The sequence below is a fragment of the Elaeis guineensis genome, chromosome 14, assembly GCF_000442705.2.
Source record: "Elaeis guineensis isolate ETL-2024a chromosome 14, EG11, whole genome shotgun sequence".
Taxonomy (NCBI): domain Eukaryota; kingdom Viridiplantae; phylum Streptophyta; class Magnoliopsida; order Arecales; family Arecaceae; genus Elaeis; species Elaeis guineensis.
Genome location: NC_026006.2, coordinates 57,904,050 through 57,924,615, shown reverse-complemented (window position 1 = coordinate 57,924,615; position 20,566 = coordinate 57,904,050). Strand labels below are relative to the sequence as shown.

At 38.5% G+C, this 20,566-nt stretch overlaps 1 protein-coding gene across 6 annotated transcripts in view; it reads right to left on the bottom strand.

Moving 5' to 3' along the window:
• LOC105057485 (thiamine pyrophosphokinase 1) overlaps positions 1–20,566 on the bottom strand; it is a 60,679-nt gene that overhangs the window by 9,197 nt on the left and 30,916 nt on the right. The window contains exons 1-2 of one of the 6 annotated variants that reach the window (XR_003802555.2): positions 9,764–10,002; positions 9,543–9,639 (exon numbers count right to left, since the gene is read on the bottom strand). The exons of 2 other annotated variants lie outside the window; for them this stretch is intronic. Coding sequence is in view for 1 of the 4 variants with exons in the window: in XM_019854855.3 (XP_019710414.1) it covers positions 9,543–9,639; positions 9,764–9,902 (236 nt within the window). In the remaining 3 variants the exon portion in view is untranslated. Of the gene's footprint in view, positions 1–9,542; positions 9,645–9,763; positions 10,003–20,566 lie in introns of those variants that run through there. 3 more of the 6 variants (XR_012136770.1, XM_019854855.3, XM_010940109.4) reach the window with 3 other exon arrangements.

The window sequence follows — 20,566 nt, the reverse complement described above, 5'->3', positions numbered from 1 at the left end:
TTTCTTAGTTTCTTGCAATCTCTATTCTTTTTTTTGGATTTTCGAAACAATCAACCTAAGATCCCTGCGGATACGATCCCAACTCACCTATCTGTATACTAGTGAGTAGGATTAACTTTGGTGTTCTACGATACGCAACAAATTTTGGCATCATTGCCGGGGATCTTGACGCGATTGTTAAAAAAAAAAATCTGCAAAATACAAAGGAAAAAATTATTTTACTACTTTCTAGGTCTTTATTTCCTACTTTAGATTGCTTTACTGCCTTTCAAGTAATATAATTTTCTGCCATTTATATAGATTTGACTTCCTACATATTTTAGACGTATCTTTTAAAATAATTTACTTCCTTTCTAATAGATTTTCTCGATAAAAAAATATATAGTTGCTACATTTGCTTTCTATCTTTTATTTGTATTCTAACTTGCCTAGTTTACTTAGTCAAACTTACTTTCTTGCAAAATCAATCAAATCCATACATTGACACTTCATAAGCTATTTAGAGAATTAGATACCTAATCACAAAACCTAAATAGAGAACAAATTAATTTAATCTTGATTAATCACTAAATTGGGACATCTTTTCTTCTTTTGCATCGCATAATTCCATAAAACATCATAAGGGCAAAACCCTAATCAACATAAGGTGGGAATTTTATCACCTTTCCTTAACCCACAAACCACCATCCTGTAATTGCATTAACCTAAATCTTTAATTTAAAATCGATTAGACGTTGACCCCTAAGGACTCTCGAGCTCAGTAGAACAAGAAATCCTAAAAGTTGGATCGAATTCAGATTAGTCAGTTTAACTGACGTCTAGAAAAGTGGTTCAGGAATTACGTTCTGAAGGAAGGTAGTTCATTAATTGGTTACGTTCGCTTACCTGACCAACTCAGTTGGTGTCTAAGGAAGGCAACAGGAGGACCCCACCAACCTTACATTTACCTGACAAGTTGAGTGGCTAGTCTGCTACTGGAGTGCTCAAAGATGACTTTGACAGTTAGAGGCTGTCTAGATCTAGGATAACCCATAGTCAGGATTGATTAAACCACTTGACTGTTAACTAAAAACATCAAAATTCTTCTCTCTCGTCTTAGCCGTAGGACTCCTTAGGTTCTCTTCTTTAGAACTCTTTTCTCTCTTTCTCCTTTTCTCCTCTTTTCTTTCAAAAAAAAAAACTTGCTGAAATTAAAACTCAATGAGATCTTTTGGGTACATGCTAGGACGTTGATCATTACAACCTGATTTACACCCACTAGATCTAGAACTAGAAAGAATGATTCGAACAAACCGAATCTTACACCTACTCACTATGTATCCAGTCACCTTCTGTGGAGGCGACACCATACGAAATCAAGTCCAGCATTATTCAAATGCTACCATCATTTTATGAACTGTCGAACGAGGATCCGTACAAATATTTGGACGAATTTTTTGAGATATGCTTCACAGTAAAAATCTAAAACTTCTCCGATGATGCCCTCAGATTGAAACTGTTCTCTTTCTCACTTAAGGACAAAGCCAAGCATTGGTTAAACTTCCTAGATTCTATAACCATTTCAACTTGAGACCATCTTCAGAGAGAATTCTTCAAGAAATACTTCCCAATTGAAAAAATAAATCAAATTAGAAAAGCCATCACTAGTTTTTCCTAATTGGATGGTGAACTTTTTCACGAGACATGAAAAAGGTTAAGGGACCTCATTCGTAAATAACCTACCATGCTGTCTCCAAATGACAACTTGTTCAGTGTTTCTACGATGGTCTATCGGAGAAATACCGACAAATGATCGATGCATCGTGTGGTGGGACATTCATGCTAAAGAGTAAGGATGAGGCTCGACAGCTTTTTGAAACACTTAGTGAGAACTCCCTGCATCCTATGTCTGCCACCTCTAGAGAACAACCCATGCTTCAACAGAAAAGAAGTGGAATCTATCAGATTGGAAACATCATGGATATCCACAGTAAAGTAGACGAATTGTCTCAGAAACTAGACCGTCTCCTGAATACTGGATACTCTCTGATTCCACCTAACCCAGTCTAAGATGTTTGTGCGTTGTGTGCAAACCCGACCCAACAAGCTCAAACACAACAAGCTCGTAGATCAGAAAATGATCCATATTAAAACACTTATAACCCCGACTGGAGAAACCACCCAAATTTTTTTTGGAGACCGCAGCCAGTGGTTGGCTCTGTTGTACCTAGACCCAACTATCAAGATTCGACATATAGGCATTGACCATACCACCAGTTCCAAAATGCTCTCCAACCATCTACCACTGGTCACTGCTCAGCTTTTGAGGAGAAGGTTCTGAAAGCGCTAGGATGATTAGAAGTCAACACCCAGATCCTTAACTCCCACATGCAATCCATTGCTAAACTAGAGACTCAAATAAGTCAACTAGCAACCACATTCAGTAGGAGGGAAGGAGAAAAATTATCTAGCCAATCTGAGAGCAACCCGAGAGAGCAATTCATAGTTGAAAACTCCAATGCCCCAAAAATATTTTCTGAACACGTCAAATCAATCATGACTCAAAAATGAGAAGGTCATTGAACACATGAGTAAAACCAATAAGACCAACCCTAAACCTTTGATCAAGCCCGAAGAACAAGAAGGATCCAACAGTAGAAAATGAACCAACTGCACCGAAATCACCTTACTTGCCTAAAGCCCCATTTTCGAGTGCCCTAAAAGCTTCTACTCCTACGAATAAGGAAGGAAGACTCGACAAGATGTTGGAATTGTTTAAGCAAGTCCAAATTAATCTTCCTCTTCTAGATGCAATCAAACAGGTTCCAACTTATACAAAATTTTTGAAGAAATTGTGCACTCAAAAACGTAAATCCCGATCATAACTTTCGAAGAAAGTATACCTCACCGAACAAGCTAGCTCTGTCTTCTAGCACGCTATCCCTCCAAAGCTTCAAGATCCAGATGCCCCTACCATTTCTTGCATTATAGGAAACTTTCACATTGAACAAGCTTTCCTGAATCTAAGGGCTAGTGTGAACTTTTTACCTAGCTCGGTATATGAACTTTTTGTGTTCGGAGAACTGAAATCCACGTCGATCACTTTGCAGTTAGCTGATAGATCAATTAAAACACTACGTGGGATGATCGAAGATGTTTTGGCCAAGACAGATGAGTTTTATTTTCAGTTGATTTTTTAATCCTTGACATAGAACTGAGTGGCAATCTAAGACATTCCATTATCTGAGGCAGATCCTTCCTAACTATGGCAAACTCGTGCATCAATTGTAGGATAGGAGTCATAGACGTATCGTTTGGAAATAAGAAACTAAACCGAATGTGTTCGATACATCCCAGAGACCATCAACGGATAGTTGCTTCAAAATAGATACATTCAAGGACATCATAGAGAAAGCAACATCAACAATTTTTGCACATGATTCCCAAGACACCCACTTGATGCACTTCAGAGTGGATGACTGTGATATGGAGGGAGGTAGCGAAGAAGTAAACACTCTAATTGATACATCAAATGCTGAAACTACTCCCCCCTGGACAATCAAGTATGAGCCATTATCCGCATTAACTGATACATCCACAGCTCCGTCATTAGAATCACCACATGCACTAGAATTGAAGCCACTTTCGACCGTATTCAAGTATGCATTCCTAAAAACTAATGACATTCTCTCAGTGATCATTGCATCAGACTTGATCTTGGATCAGGAAGCACAATTGGTTAGTGTTCTGAAGGAAAACAAAGAGACTATCGACTGGTCCATTGCTAATCTGAAAGGAATTGACCCCTCCATCGGTATGCACCACATTCATTATGAGGCAGATGCCAAATCCCATCGAAACATGCAGAAAAGATTGAATCCGAACATGCGAGTAGTGAAGAAAGAGATGGTAAAATGGTTAGATGCTGGAATCATCGACCCCATATCCGATAGTAAATGGATCAGCCCCACCCAAATAGTACCTAAGAAATCAAGTATTACTGTGGTAGAGAATGAAGAAGGTGAATTGTTTCCCACTCGCATACCATCTGGTTGGCGAGTGCGCATTGACTATAGGAAACTAAACGCCGTTACTAGGAAGGACCATTTTCCATTATCTTATATCGATCAAATCCTAGAACAGCTAGCAGATCAACATTTTTTCTATTTTTTGGATGGTTATTTGAGGTACAATCAAATATTTGTATTCCCAGATGATCAAAAGAAGACCACCTTCACCTGCCCCTATGGCACTTTCGCATTTCAACGTATGTCGTTTGGACTCTGCAATGCATCTGCTACATTTCAATGGTGCATCTTGATCATTTTTTTGGATATGATGGACAAATATCTCGAAATTTTCATGAATGATTTCTTCGTATTTGGATCCATCTTTGAGGAATGTCTCCGTAACCTCTCCAAAGTCCTTAAGTGCTGCACGAAGACAAATCTGATTTTAAGTTGAAAAAAGAGTCATTTCATGGATCGGAAAGGAATCGTATTAGGACATATTATTTCCGAAAAGAAGATTGAGGTAGACAAAGCCACAATCGAAATCATCTCAAAACTACCACCCCCCACTTTGGTTAGACAAATATGATCCTTCCTATATCACGCTGGATTTTACAAACGCTTCATCAAAGATTTTAGCAAGATATCGAGATCCTTGTACAATCTGCTGGTTAAGGACACGCCATTTGTCTTTAATGAAAAATGTCAACAAGCCTTCCACACGTTACGAACAGCCCTAACAATAGCACTCCCTGATTGGTCCTTCCCATTTGAAATCATGTGTGATGCTTCTAATTTCGCAATAGGAGCCGTCTTAGGTCAAAAAATCAATAAAGAGCCACATGTGATCTATTACGCTAGTAAAACTCTATCCGATATCCGATTGAACTACACCACAACGAAAAAGAGCTACTAGTGGTGGTATTCGCCCTTGATAAATTTCATTCATATCTGTTAGGATCTAAGATTCTAGTATATTTTGATCATGCAGCTCTGAAACATCTACACTCCCAAAAAAAGATACTAAACCACGATTGATCAGATAGATCCTTCTGCTCCAAGAATTTGATCTAACAAGTCAAGACAAGAAGGATTCTGAAAATGTGATAGCTGACCACATTTCTAGAATCTTAGTTGATCACACGATGGGTACATATGAGATCAAGGAGAAATTTTCTGACGAACAATTTTTTGCAACCTCATCTGACCAAATTCCATGATTTGCTCACATCATTAACTACTTGGCAACAAGGCAAGTTCCTTTCCATTGGACAAAACAGGAGAAAGATCGACTTTTCTCACAAGTCAAACATTATTATTGGGAGAAACCTAAATTGTTTAAATATTGTCTTGACCAAGTAATTCAATGCTGTGTCCCTGAGAGTGATATAAAAGTATACTTACCTTTTGCCACTCTTATGCATGCAAGGGACACTTTAGTGGGAAAAGAACGACCGCGAAAGTGTTCCAAAGTGGATTTTATTGGCCGACATTGTTTAAGGATGCACATAAATTTTGCCTTAAGTGTTTGCACTGTCAACAGACAGAGAATATTTTTAAAAAAAACATGATGCCCCTATCTCCCATTTTAGTGGTAAAAATTTTTGATGTTTGGGAAATCGATTTTATGGACCTCTTTCCTCCATCCTACGGATACGAATACATTTTAGTTGCGGTAGATTACGTATCTAAATGGGATGAAGCTATGGCAACCAGGACAAATGATCACAAAGTGATAATCAAATTCATCCAATAAAATATCTTAAGTCGATTCGATTGCCCAAGAGCCATTATTAGTGATGGACGTGCACACTTTATGAATAGGCACTTTGAAAGTTTAATGAAGAAATACGAAATCACTCACAAAGTTTGCCACATCATACCACCTCCAAACTAGTGACCAAGTAGAAGTCTCCAATAGAGAGATTAAATGAATTCTCGAGAAGATGATTAGGTCGGATCGAAAAGATTGGTCTGGACGATTAGATGATACATTATGGGCCTACCACACTGCATACAGGACCGTGATAGGAATGTCTCCTTACCGGCTCATTTTTGAAAAAACCTGTCATCTGTCGGTAAAGCTAGAACACCGTGCATTTTGGACCATAAAGCAATTCAATTTCGACATAAAAAATACGAATAGTAATAAGAGAATACAATTGAACGAATTAGAAGAGCTACGCAATGAAGCATACGAGAATTCACGAATTTATGAAGCTCGAACTAAAGCTTATCATGATAAATACATTTCACGAAAAACGTTCGAACCTAATCAAAAAGTGTGGCTTTATAATTCGTGATTGCGACTATTCCCTGAAAAACTCTATTCACGTTGGCATGGACCATATGTTGTAACTCAGGTGTTCCCTCATGAAGCAACTGAAATCAAAGATCCTAAACAGGAAAACACCTTCAAAGTGAATGACCAACGATTGAAACATTGTGGATGAAATCAGAGATAGCGAGCAAGTTGACTCAATTGAATTGCAGGATCCAATCTATAATGAAACTTTGACTTGATTTGACTGAACATCTTAAACTTAGCACTTGTTGGAAGACAACTCAATATTTTATTTTTCAGTTATCCAAATTTTTTTATTTTGTAGGAATCTAATAAGTACGACTAGCTAAATTAAGGAGAGAACATCATCAACATCTGACGAAGGCTATTGAAAAACATGAAAAAAGCCTGCAAACAACAGCAAATCAGGTAGTATCCCTCCTTTTGTATTTTTTTATAGTTTTTCTTTTCTTCCATTAGGGATAATGAAAATTAAGTTGGAGGAGAGAATAACTAATTTAATTAAAATCTCAAATATAATCAGAAATAATTAGCTTTGTGTATCTGAATTTTATCTCGATTTGAAGTTAACTAGGCATCCTAATCAATGAGTGATTAACAATCTAGATAATTTAAGAGATATCGAGGAAAAAAATTATTAAGAATACCCAATTAATGATAGAATTTAGACCAGACTAAATTTTGGAGTGATTCTAGAACCTTTTTCCTATCTATCTCAAAGAAGAATCTGTTTTATATGGGTATGGACAAAAATGTCAAAGTATGCAAAAAAAATTTACTTTTTTAAAAAAAAATTACCATTTCTCATTAAGTAATCCGGTCCCTTCGCCTAAGTAAGCGTTGTTGTTCATGTCAAAAGGTGAGAATGTGAAGAAATCTCTTGTAGAGTCAGTCTTAACTCGTAGTCTTTTTAACTCGAGTCAGTAAGTCTGAATGATATTTTTACATCTAATGTCCTAAAGCCAACTGATTTGGAAGTCATTGGCCTAAAGCTCGCTACAAAAATCAACTAAAAAGTTTAAAGGGTTAAAATATTACACCGACTGTACGTATTTTAAAAAAAAAAAAAAAAAAGAAGAGAAAAATAAACTACAAAAAAACACTACATCAGACCAACATTAAGTTAGCGAACTTAAAGAATAGAGTAAAGAGTTAGTAAAAGATCTCTAAAAATTTTTATGGCTAATACTCAATCACTAATTGGGTCGAATTGATAAATCAATAAGATACCTCTTTAATGGTCTGACCGGATATCAACTGCCTTTAGGAGTGTCTAAGATAACTTTCGATTCAAGGACAATTTGATGCACAATACTAATTATCTATTTTACTCGATGACGAGTAAAATTCAAATTGAAGGATGTGATGAACACTTAATTTAAGTCATTAGATGCACTAAATATGATAATAATTGATATTATTTTATTAAAATTAATGCTCTCTAGTCTATTTTGTAGGTAATTGAGAGTTTAGGTTCATACAATTCAAATTGGACTCAAATTGGCTCAGATTTGAGTGAACCAGACAACCAACTCCTATTCCAGTATGAATGCGACCTAAAGATCAATGGATCAGAAGAAACTTCTCCAATCAAGAGCCCAGATTAGAAGATAAATGGAATCAAGTGTGAACGCGACTTATTGATCAACGGAGGAGAAGCAAGAGGCTTGATCTAAGGGTCCTTATTCACGCTCCTACCTTTCTTTATGAAATCTTAAATTCTCTTGCGCCCCTATTCATGAGAAATCAGCCGCACCAAATTCCTTCCTTTCTTAAATCTCAAGCCCCACTCTCTCTTCTATAAATAAGCCTTAACACCTCCTCTTCTCCATCAAGCCAACCCTAAGTTCTCTTCAAGCTCCCCTCTTTTTCTCTCATTTCATAAATTTAGAAGAGGTACTAACTCTAGCACACCTTTCATCAAATCTAGGAAAGATCCTAATCCTAGTACCGCTATCCTTTCTCTTCCACATATCCTCTTTTATTTACTTTTCTTCCTTAGAGTTCCTAGACCAAGCATTTCAGCCATCCTGCTGCTATCTGCACAGAAGAAGACGAAGGATTCAAGGAGGTGCATTCACCATCGGACGCAGCGAGAAGATAAACTTGGTTTCGTTATCCTTGTATCGAAATTTTATTTCTTTTCCATTATATGCTTCTTTATTTAATTTATAAAAAATATTTTTATTGCAATATCTTTATTTATTTCTTACTTTCTTGCAATCTCCATTCTTTTCTTTTGCATTGCTTCTTTATTTAATCAATAAAAAATATTTTTATTGCAATATCTTTGTTTCTTTCTTAATTTCTTGCAATCTCTATTCTTTTCTTTTGCATTTTCGAAACAATCGACCTAAGATCCCTGCGGATACGATCCCGACTCACCCTATCTGCATAGTAATGAGTAAGATTAATTTTGGTATGCTACGACACATATCAATATACATTATATCATATTACTCCCTGACTGGTACAAGTGCAATTCATCATGCTTTTATCCTTCTGTGCTATGCTCCTGTTTCTGTAACCTTTCCTTTATATCGTTTAATTAAATATTTCCTCTTCCACACTATGTGCGGACATTCACCTCTTTCGGTCTACATGCAGAGTATATGTCAAGGTTATTTATTGACCAATAGTTGATAGCTCATACTGCCTCCACCATTATTAGGAAGAAAAAAAATGAAACAAATTCAGAAGCTATGTACAGCTGGGTTTTAAAGATTATAATCGGAGTAACATTCCTTGAAAAATGATTTTTTTCCTGCTTATGTCAACTTCAAGATTCCATCCTTTTTAGGTGCCAGACATTCCACCACCATATCCAGACAACCCAGCAAACATAATCTTCCCTATTTTGACACAAAAGAAAAACCCCAATCTCTGTATTAATCAAAGAAATGGAACATTCTGCACCATGACCCTTTTCTCGCAACCAACAAAACGGAGCAATCTAATCAGAACTATTCCAATTACCAATCCACCAATATTCTTTGATCCTGTCGACAATAAAGACTTCCACAATCAAACATACCAACACCGCAGCAAATAAATGCTCACATACTCCTCAAACCGTAACATCTCGGAAAATCAAACAAACAGTAGCACATATCTCGACTCCATTTCAAGATTCGGTGAAATTCTTGTAATAAGATCTGAAGAAATTGAGAGAAAAACGATACAAGAGCGATATATATACAGAGAGAGAGAGAGAGAGAGAGAGAGAGAGAGAGAGCAAGAAAGAGAACCTGAGACGAACGTCCAAGGGATCTTGATCGGGAAAGAGCTCCGGCAACCCGTCGTAGATCCGATTCGCCCCTCCGTCCGCACAGACCCGCAGCTGTGCTGCTCTACACCACGGAGAACCCCCACACTTAAGCCAAGTGAACTCCAACACAAACCCTAGAAAAACCATAGACAGAGAAAGAGAGCGAGAGCGAGAGCGAGAGAGAGGGGGTGAAAGGGGTACCGCGACTCCAGAGGAGAGGGGCGAAGCGGGGGAGACGCTGGTTGAGGACCACCAAGGCGTAAGTTAGCGCGGGACCGTCGCCCGTGGGTGGAGACGAAGAAGGGAGAAGGAAAGTAGAGGCATGCCTCATCACCTCCATCCTCGGCTAACTTGCGCGCGTGCACGACGGAGAAGGCCGGGAGCGACGGCGAAGCGTGACAAAGTTTACGGATTCCAATTGCCTACCCCACTCTTCTTCGGGAACATTAAAATAGGGGCGACGATGAAGAAGAGGAGTACATTAGCTGAACAACTAAGTATACGTGGCATTATGAGACTGGCTACTTTTTACTCCTCTTCCCAATTAGAATTGTCCACGTCGCTGATATGGTGTTAGATTTTTTCCTCCGGAGAGGGAGATTATCGTGAGGTCGGGAAGAGGAGGGCTTTTTCAACTTTGACTCTGGAAGCCGATGCGACACGGGTGGACAACGCTGGGGCTGTGAAATGACAATTAAATATACCACGTTCTTCACACACAAACTCACCCATTTAATGGCAATCACCGAGCTCCTGCCCATGTGGTCCCCACTGCGTCTTTCTTACAGAGCTCTTGTCTGGGTGTGTGGAGCTCATGCCCCATGAGCAGCACCAATTGTGGCAACCAAACAAAATAATCATAAAAAAAGAAAAAAAAAATATTGCACTTAATTATCATTCGTAAAAAAACAGAGATCCTTATTTTAACAGAGAGAGAGGGAGAGGGAGCTGTTGACTTGGGGGACGCGGGGCAGAGTTGTGATGCGAAGAATAGTCTATTCTTACCAAAAAAAAAAAAAGAATAGCCCTTGGCTCGCGGGTGATGATAAAATATTTTTATTTTTAATACTAAGATTGGTAAAGAAGTACTTTTACAAAAAAACAAAAACAAAAGCCTCCGCTCGTACTCACGTTGGTTCTCTAGCATCCTGCGTATAGGTGAGAATGACCAAGCGAGTTGTTTTTAAAATATTTTATCTATATAAAGTATGAAAATTTTGAACTTTAATATTTTATTTTTTAAAAATATTTTCTCTAATGGCCAACGTTTGTGAGCCTTGGTGGAGTTGTAAGAATGATCCGCTAACAATCTTTTTGCACAAGAGATAAATCTAACCCTCTTCGGACCCACAATGATGGGTGTTTCATGCGTGGAGCATCTGTTCTAATATAATCGATGCTCATATTATGCTAAGAATTTAAAGGAATATAATTTAGCATATATATTTTACATGATAGATAATCGCAATGATAAAATCCTATATTTGGTATATATAAAAAAGTCTTATAGAGTTCTCTATATTAGCAAGAAAACCTACAGAGGATGTGTATTAAGTTTGCTTCACCTTGTCTAATAGGTACAAAAGAGATAGTACATCAATCACCATCAACGACTCTGTATTTGGATCAATACCCAGCCGAGTCCTTTATTTGATTTTGATCAAGTTGGTTGTGATAGATATCTTGACTACCAACTAGGAAAGAAGCTCTTTAGGTTAACACTTGTAACCAAGCATATACAAGAAGACAATCATAATCGAGTCAGATACGTTTAAAAGTTGGAATAAAAAGTCCGACATCTTTTGAAGTCAAGCTTGATAAACATATAGAATCGAATCTATATGGGAGTTTTATGAAAAGAATCCGATTTGTTTAGGAAAGTAGAAAAAACACATATGATAGTTAATACAAGTGAAAGAGCAATTAATATATTTTTAAGATAATTAAGAAGAGTATTCTCCATAAAAAAATTGATAGATGAAATCAAGAGGGGGTATTCTTGATTTTACAACTGTTATTTCATATATCACATAGATAATTGAAAAATATTAGTTAAAAAAAAAAAGATAAAGAATTTGCAGGAATATGAATCAGTTGAGGTGCATTGATTAAAATAACATTTAAGATAGTGGTTTTTCCATCATAAATATAGATAGACTTGTGGAGATTATATTCGTAAGATAAAATGTGCAACAGTTCTAGAATCTAGCAATTGCACTTAGGTGTGTCAATAGATTAAATTTGCCAAATTTGGTTATATCCATACTTAAATCTAAAATATATTTGTTAGAACCGAAAACAAACTTGAAGCTGGTTAAAACTATATTCCTATGTCCAATATTGAACCCAAAAAAGATCATGCATCGAGCATAAATTTGGTATCCAATAAATTATTTTGCTTTGCCTCGAGACTCTTTTAAAATTACTTAATACATCTAAGATATTATCCCATGAATTTAAAGCATTAAAAAAATAATGATATAAAAATATAAAAGATTATATCAAGAAAAGGGCACCTGTCCAACAATTACTTTTATTATCTAAGCATCTCTACGGTCAAAAGATACAAAAAATGAAAAGGATTCCACGACAAACAAGCATGGCGGCAGTTTCCATTTACGTCGTCAACAAGCTTTTCTTGACTTGAATAAGTGGTTTTAGCCTTCGATTTGACATTCGATAAGTAGGGTCCCGATTCTACAAGCTTTGACTTGATTTATTTTATTTTATTTTATTTTATTTAGATACAAACAGATACTTACACCAATCCAAGATGAGTATACTCTAAAAAATTAAAGAACAAGATATCTTACAATGCTCGTGAAAAGATCTGAATCTGACGCCAGACTAGTCACTGATGTACTTGGCCACATAGAAGACGATCCAGTTAGCGGCGCTGTTCGCCTCTCAAAAGATGTACTAAATCGAGACCGTAGTAAAGTCACAAAAGCATATCAGAATGTCCTGAAAGAGTGAATGGGCCTCGGACTGCATTATATCGCTCCAAATCCAGCTTATCATGATAGCAGAGTCTCCCTCAATAATGATTCTTTCTATCTACAGCTCCTACCGAGTACAAACAATGCCAGCCCAAGCGGAGCGAAGTTCAGCATTTGAGACAGAAGGCTCAAAGAGATGTGATCTCCCCACAGCCGGCAATCTAGCATCAGATTTTTGGATGACAAAACCAGTACTACCCCTGCCATCTCTCACGCTGCCGTCGAAGTTTACCTTAACATACCCCAAAGGAGGGAGCCCCCAAAAAATAAAAATAACCCTCTAGATTACTGCGGGAGTAACATGGGAGGCCTAGAAATCAGAGGCATCGAGGTATGAACTGGCAGCATCTAAGCGACTGTACTCAACGACCAAGCAAAAGGCCTTCTCCAACACGTAGTGAGCAGGAACCATCTCAGCATCAAAGATCAGGCAATTTTTAAAGAGCTAGATCTAGTAAGCGACATATACCATTCTATCCCGTAGGCATAAGTAAATTTCTTAGCAATACTCTAGCAGATCGCATCCAAGAAGTGACCTGACCAAGAACCACTGCTCACCTCCCATGACTGATCACCCGCCCTCTTCCAAATCTTCCTCATTCTCGGGCACTACAGGAGGGTATGCTCCACCGATTCATCCTCCAGATCCAGGCTGCCTCAATCCTAGTATTTGCTGTAGGCCTATAAATCTCGAATAGATCTCTCATGCTGGCTTTTCGACAGCAAGAACGGCTCCACACCCTCAAATCATAGCTATGTTGGATAAGAATCAGGATGGTGAGGATCCAATCCACAAGTGGGCCTCCAAACAGACGGATGATATCTTGTGCTCTCCATGTTGGGAATAGTGTCCCAAAGCCAATCGTCAACCTGTTGACGATTGTGCTCCTTTTTGTATTAGTAAATGAATTATAAATAAATAAAAGTTATTTTGATATTTTTTCATCACAAATGTTTCATCTTCTAATGAACTCCTGTGTTGTGGTGAAGTCCTTAGGACTATTTAGACTCGACAAAGGAGAATTTGTCGCTTAGTCCTTAAACATGTTCGCGATCAAATGATACGTTGTTACCAAGAACGATAACATTTATCGAGCATAGGTCGTTGTGTGCCATATGGGTTGGTTGTCCTCATAACCAAAGAGTGTGGAGACACTGGTATGGCATACAGGTGAGATGTAATGGTACATCTGCACTGAACGTGACTAACTCCGGAGCTATTTTTGCTGTCAAGATTTGCTCCGATGGGATATGGGTATAAATGTCCCTCCGATCTGAGACCGCCACGGTGACTTGCAAGCAACTCACTGCACTTAGGCACTGGACTACATGAATTTCTAATTCAGTGACGGAAGGTTGCTGGGTGTAGTCAAGTACTTGACTTGTCGGTGCGTGTGTCAAGATGGGATTGACCACTCCTAGTGAGGAGTCACAGGACTAATTGAGTTGAGCACGATTCGGATGATATCATCAGGGTTGACAGTTTAACCCTGAGTCGTCCTAAACACAGGAGTCAAAAGGGATGAATTATACGGTAACCATATTCACGTAGGTTCTGAATGTTGCGATTGCGATTATTCGACCTATCCGGTCGTCGGGTACCATTGCTAGATGGTCACTTCGATTAGTACAGAAATTGGTTCCTGTGCTACCGGCTTAGGTTCGAACCTGCGGGGTCACACACATTAGAGGTTTCTTTTTGACCTGATGGTTGATTATGAGTCTTATCTGTCTAGGACTCTATGATTGAGAATTAGGATTCTCTGATCATGAGTTTCACATATTTTGGGTACCGGGGTCAAAATTTTGAATTTCAAATTTTGAATTTGAAATTTGAATTCTTTGATCAGGGTTTCATATCGATGGTCTCTGATGCTTGATTGCCCATCGGATTTGGACTCAATATTTATGAGAGATTTAATTAGTGATTTGATCGCTAATTAACTCAATTTGATTGAGTAATTATTTTTGGATCAAGTCCAATTGAATTGGATTCAGTTTGGATTGACCCGATTAGGTTAAATGTTGACCTAATCGCTAAGGTGGTTTAGTCCCTGATTTGATCAGGAGTTAGGCTTAGTTAATTCCTGATTTAATTAAGATTTTATTGAGCCTAATTAAGCCTAATTATGTTGGGTTTAATCTGGTTTAATTGTGCTTGACCTATTTTAAACTAGGTTGGCTCAATTTGAATCAAACCACCTTGTTTTAAATTCCCTGCGACACCCAACTTCCTTGCACCCATTTGAATTCACGAGAAGAAACTTCTCGTGAAATTTTTCTCACGCAAAACCCTTCCCCACGTCCTCATTTGTGCCCTCCGACGGTGATCAGATTGCGGTGATCGACTACCCGCAAAAGGTGATGTGTTCTGAACACAGCACTGTAAAATATTTACTGATTCAAATTTGAATTTCAAATTTAAATGCATGCTGTTGTATCATATTTAGATCCTAGTGTAGGGTTAATTAGTATTAATTAATGAGATTAATTAATAATTTCGCTGTAAAATAGTAATTTTGAAAAAAATTTAAAATTACCATTTTGCCCCTGCACTAAATTTTCGCTTCACTCCAATCTCTACCGTCGGCAATGATCAGGTCCTGAACTCGAAGCTGGTTGTCCATCTCCATACTGATGTATGTCCGCCACTAGATAAGGGACAAGTTGGAGTTTCAGACATCCTGACTCACATTCATAGACCTCCCATCTCCAATCAGCTATCTAACCTAGGCTAAGACTATTGAGCATGGGCATAAATCTCCTTTCAGATAAAAGAGTAGTCGTAAATAGCTCGGACCTCGAGCCCTAACTCCACTCCCCATATCAAGCCCTCATCCCCCGCTGCACAAACTATCAGACTGGATAAGGAATCTAGCAGCATGCTTGATAATCAGAGCCTCTCTCCTGACGAATAAAGACTGAATCTCAAGACCACCATCCTCCATCGGCTGGCAAACCATCTTTTAGGATAATAGGTGGAGCCCACAACTATCATGCCCAGAGCCCTATAAGAACTATTGAAAAAATTACTCCAACCACATAAGACAAGAGCTCGGCATAATTGTATTCATTAGGAGGTAAATAGGTATTGAGCTCAGGACCGCTCTCATGAGTGTCAACTTGCCCATCATGGAAAGAGCATTGGTGAGCCAACCCTTAGACGATGCTAGATCTGTTGTTCTATGAGTTTGCAATCAACCCTTCGAAGACACCGACTAGGAGAGGAACCCCCAGATAGGACAAGGCTTCGGTCTGTTCTTAGATCTCCAGACTCTCCCGAATTATTTGCCTTCGCCTGGGTCTTCGTCTTGGGACTAGACTTGATTTATTTAAGAGTGTTGGCTTTAGCCTAAATAAGGTGTAGGCATTGGGTAGTGAATAGGGATTAATATGTTTTGGTCTCCAACAAATATATAATATTAAATCATGATGAATATATCATAAGAAAAGTATCATAAATAATATGGATAGAAATTTTGTGGCACAAGATGAATTAAGGTTACACCACTCTACATTTGATATATGTATGTATGTATGAATATATACATAATATGTCTATATACAAGTATTTATAACATTTATATTTTTTAATATGCATGTATATAATATGTTTGGAAGGATGCATGGATGAGTGTCCTCTCTCTCTATATGTATATATGCATCTATATATTGTAGGTGTGTGTAGGGGCCTCATACGTGTATGTAATCAAGTTAAGTTTTGGGAATTGATTAATGAAATACAAATATAATCTAAAAGACTTCATGTCCAATTTTGGAATTGAAATCCAACCCACATAGCTTATTGCATTCATTTTTCATATCCAAACGTTATGTTTAGTGTCGGTTTCGAAGTTTATTAGCTTCCATTGAAACCCTGACTGAACATCCTGAGTCATGGAAACGAGAACATTCGTACTCATGATTATTAGAAGATAGTCAATAGACACATTAAAGGCAGAAACGATGCACGAGGATCTTTGTTATAGAGTCCTATAAGTAAATTCATGTCTAGAGTTTGAAGACAGGCAACTTTCTAATGACGTAGGATTAACATAATCATGATCACTGAAACTTGTCATTGTCATCCATGACACTGCAAGTTTCTTTTTAAGGTAATCCTGGACCCGGGTGGAAGCTTCGTTATTGTATTATTAGAAGGAAAAAAATGGAGGGAGGTTACTTAGCCACTGTTTTTTTAAAAAAAGATATATATGAATCATAATTAAGAAGGATCAAGTATATAAGCATCTAAACCCGATACAAAAACTCTTGTTTTATAGTTTTTTCAATAATAATCAAAGAGAGAAACAAAATAAACAACTCACCCCAATCCCAAAATATATACAACCAATGATAGGATCAAGACAACATCATGCTTCTTTTCTTAAATCATATATAGGATCGGTTTCTCTGATTGAGGTGAGAATTCTATAGGATTTGTGGATTGATCCAATATAACCAGTAAAATCATATGACTACGTGCTAAAGTAAGTTTATATGCATAAATATTTTGAAATGACTTCAAAGTGGGCCGGCTTAAATTTTATAGGAAAAAAAATATATGCTCCTTAGAGAAATTCTTTGTGCACCACATGTGGCAGCAAGGATGACATGGAGTGCAGGCAGTTGAATAGTCCACGTGGTAGTCCATGTGGTACAGAAAAAAGAGCACCCATGCAGACAGTAACTGCCATCGTGTCTGACTTCGATGTTAAGTGCACGTCTTGTCATGGGGGCGTACGTCACATGCAGTAAATGCATATCTCATCAATTTTTTAAAATTTTGAAATGACAAAAATATCTTTTTCCTCTAAAACATCATGTGTCTTTATTTTTCTCATACCCCACCATTACCAAGGCTTCTATTCTCTTGCTCTTGTTCCTCGGCACGCTCTCCTACTCTAAGGATTCTCTTGCAGCGAGTATTGTGCGTCCGAGGTTGTTGTAAGTGTTAACCTATTGGCTTCGACGAGACAACATGTCGAGTCCATCAGGTAGGCTAAACATTTATTTTTTTCTTCAGATTATTGCAAGAAAAAGTAAATATGATGACATCCTCAGTCATTAACATGCTATCGTGAAAACATAAACGCAGTCAAGAAGCAGTACGGAAGTGTTCCGCTACATCCTACGACCTCTCCATGAATATTTACAGCCTCCTGCTTGCTGTTCTGACATTCTATTTTATTCTTATGACCTCGAGAACCTCATTCGACTTATCTTTGTAGCCAGAAGCAATCACGAAGCCACATGAAGTCATATATCTTTTCTGGATGTCATAAGCACGTTCAGGAAGTCATATGGCAGAGCAACAAGCAGCATCCAAGCTTTCCTCTGCATTCCTGTGTGACTTTATGCTCGACTATTACGACCTTTTGCTGGCTGCAACGATGTCCTATTACGTCTGCATGACATCTTGAGCCCTCGTCGACTCCTCACCATGATGGAAAGTAATAACGTCCCCATAGAAGTCATTCACTGGCAACCGGATATCATGATCGTGCTCCGAAAGTCATATAGCAAAGCAACAAGCAGCATCGAAGCCAACAACGGTCATCCTATATGTTAGAATTTGACGTCTCAAGATTTAGCCCACATTGAGCCTACAGTGAGGTTCGCGGTGAAAAATGAAGTCCAACGAGACCAAGATCACCTGAAACGGAGCTCGGATGGAGAAGATACGAGCTTTTGAAGTCGGCACGAGAATCGAGGCGGTGGAGGACCGCCGACGATCGGTGGCGGGCGGCAGCGGTGCGGCCGCAAGCGGCGACGCGCGGGATGCGCGTCCCAGGCCCGCGTGGGACGCGGGTGTTGGGAATAGTGTCCCAAAGCCAATCGTCAGCCTGTTGACGGTTGTGCTCCTTTTGTATTAGTACATGAATTATAAATAAATAAAAGTTATTTTGGTATTTTTTCATCACAAATGTTTCATCTTCTAATGAACTCCTGTGTTGTGGTGAAGTCCTTAGGACTATTTAGACTCGACAAAGGAGGATTTGTCGCTTAGTCCTTAAACATGTTCGCGACCAAATGATACGTTGTTACCAAGGACGATAACATTTATCGAGCATAGGTCGTTGTGTGCCATATGGGTTGGTTGTCCTCATAACCAAAGAGTGTGGAGATACTGGTATGGCATACAGGTGAGATGTAATGGTACATCTGCACTGAACGTGACCAACTCCGGAGCTATTTCTGCTGTCAAGATTTGCTCCGATGGGATATGGGTATAAATGTCCCTCCGACCTGAGACCGCCACGGTGACTTGCAAGCAACTCACTGCACTTAGGCACTGGACTACCTGAATTTCTAATTCAGTGACGGAAGGTTGCTGGGTGTAGTCAAGTACTTGACTTGTCGGTGCGTGTGTCAAGATGGGATTGACCACTCCAGTTTAGGAACTGTGTACAGTCGTGTTTCAATTTAGCAAAACCTTGGCCAGGGTAGTCCTAGTGAGGAGTCACAGGACTAATTGAGTTGAGCACGATTCGGATGATATCATCAGGGTTGACAGTTTAACTCTGAGTCATCCTAAACACAGGGGTCAAAAGGGATGAATTATACGGTAACCATATTCACGTAGGTTCTGAATGTTGCGATTGCGATTATTCGACCTATCCGGTCGTCGGGTACCATTGCTAGATGGTCACTTCGATTAGTACAGAAATTGGTTCCTGTGCTACCGGCTTAGGTTCGAACCTGCGGGGTCACACACATTAGAGGTTCCTTTCTGATCTGATGGCTGATTATGAGTCTTATCTATCTGGAACTCTATGATTGAGAATTAAGATTCTCTAATCATGAGTTCCACACATTTTGGGTACCGGGGTCAAAATTTTGAATTTCGAATTTTGAATTTGAAATTTGAACTCTTTGATCAGGGTTTTATATCGATGGTCTCTGATGCCTGATTGCCCATCGGATTTGGACTCAACATTTATGAGAGGTTTAATTAGTGATTTAATCACTAATTAACTCAATTTGATTGAGTAATTATTTTTGGATCAAGTTTAATTGAATTGGATTCAGTTTGGATTGACCCGATTAGGTTAAATGTTGACCTAATCGCTAAGGTGGTTTAGTCCCTGATTTGATCAGGGGTTAGGTTTAGTTAATTCCTGATTTGATTAGAATTTTATTAAGCCTAATTAAGCCTAATTATGTTGGGTTTAATTTGGTCTAATTGTGCTCAACCTATTTTAAACTAGGTTGGCTCAATTTGAATCAAACCACCTTGTTTTAAATTTCCTGCGTCACCCAACTTCCTTGCACCCATTTGAATTCACGAGAAGAAACTTCTCGTGAAATTTTTCTCACACAAAACCCTTCCCCACGTCCTCATTTGTGCGCCATATGGATGGATAAAATAATTAGTTAGCCATTCAAATTCAAAGCATGTTTGAATTTGAATGGATAACTTATCATTTGCCCTTTCATCCTTATCCATTTTGTGCGCCACATTACTTACACGAGAAAAAGTTTCTCGTGAAACTTTTTCATGCACAAAGAGCCACGCCCCTTCTCTTCTCACGCCCAAAAGGATAGGGATAAGTTGGTTTTCGTTTGAATTCAAATTTGATTTGAATTCAAATGTGTAACCTCTTGTCTTTATCCTCTCACGCGGATAAGACACGTTCGACGTTGTTTTAAAAAGAGGAGAAAGGTGGGACGTGCGTAGAAAAATTAGGAGAGAAACTTTGGGGCGTGAGGAAGGCTTCTGCATAAGGTGAAGGTCCAAAACCTTCCGAGAGAAAAAGAAAGAAAAGAGAGAAAATTGGGCGCAGGGTTTTTGGTGTGTACCCTAGGGTTTCTACCTAGGGTTCGGGAAGTGAGATTGGTGTGCCACGAGTGTCGTGAGTCCACCAAATTTCAGAGAGAGATCCATCAACCTCTCAAGTAACTGTGCAGATGATCCAGAGCATCCGAGAAGTCGGCACACATCGATCGAAGGAGTTCGATCAACATCTGCCATCAAAAGGGTGAAATCACGAACTAGCATTCG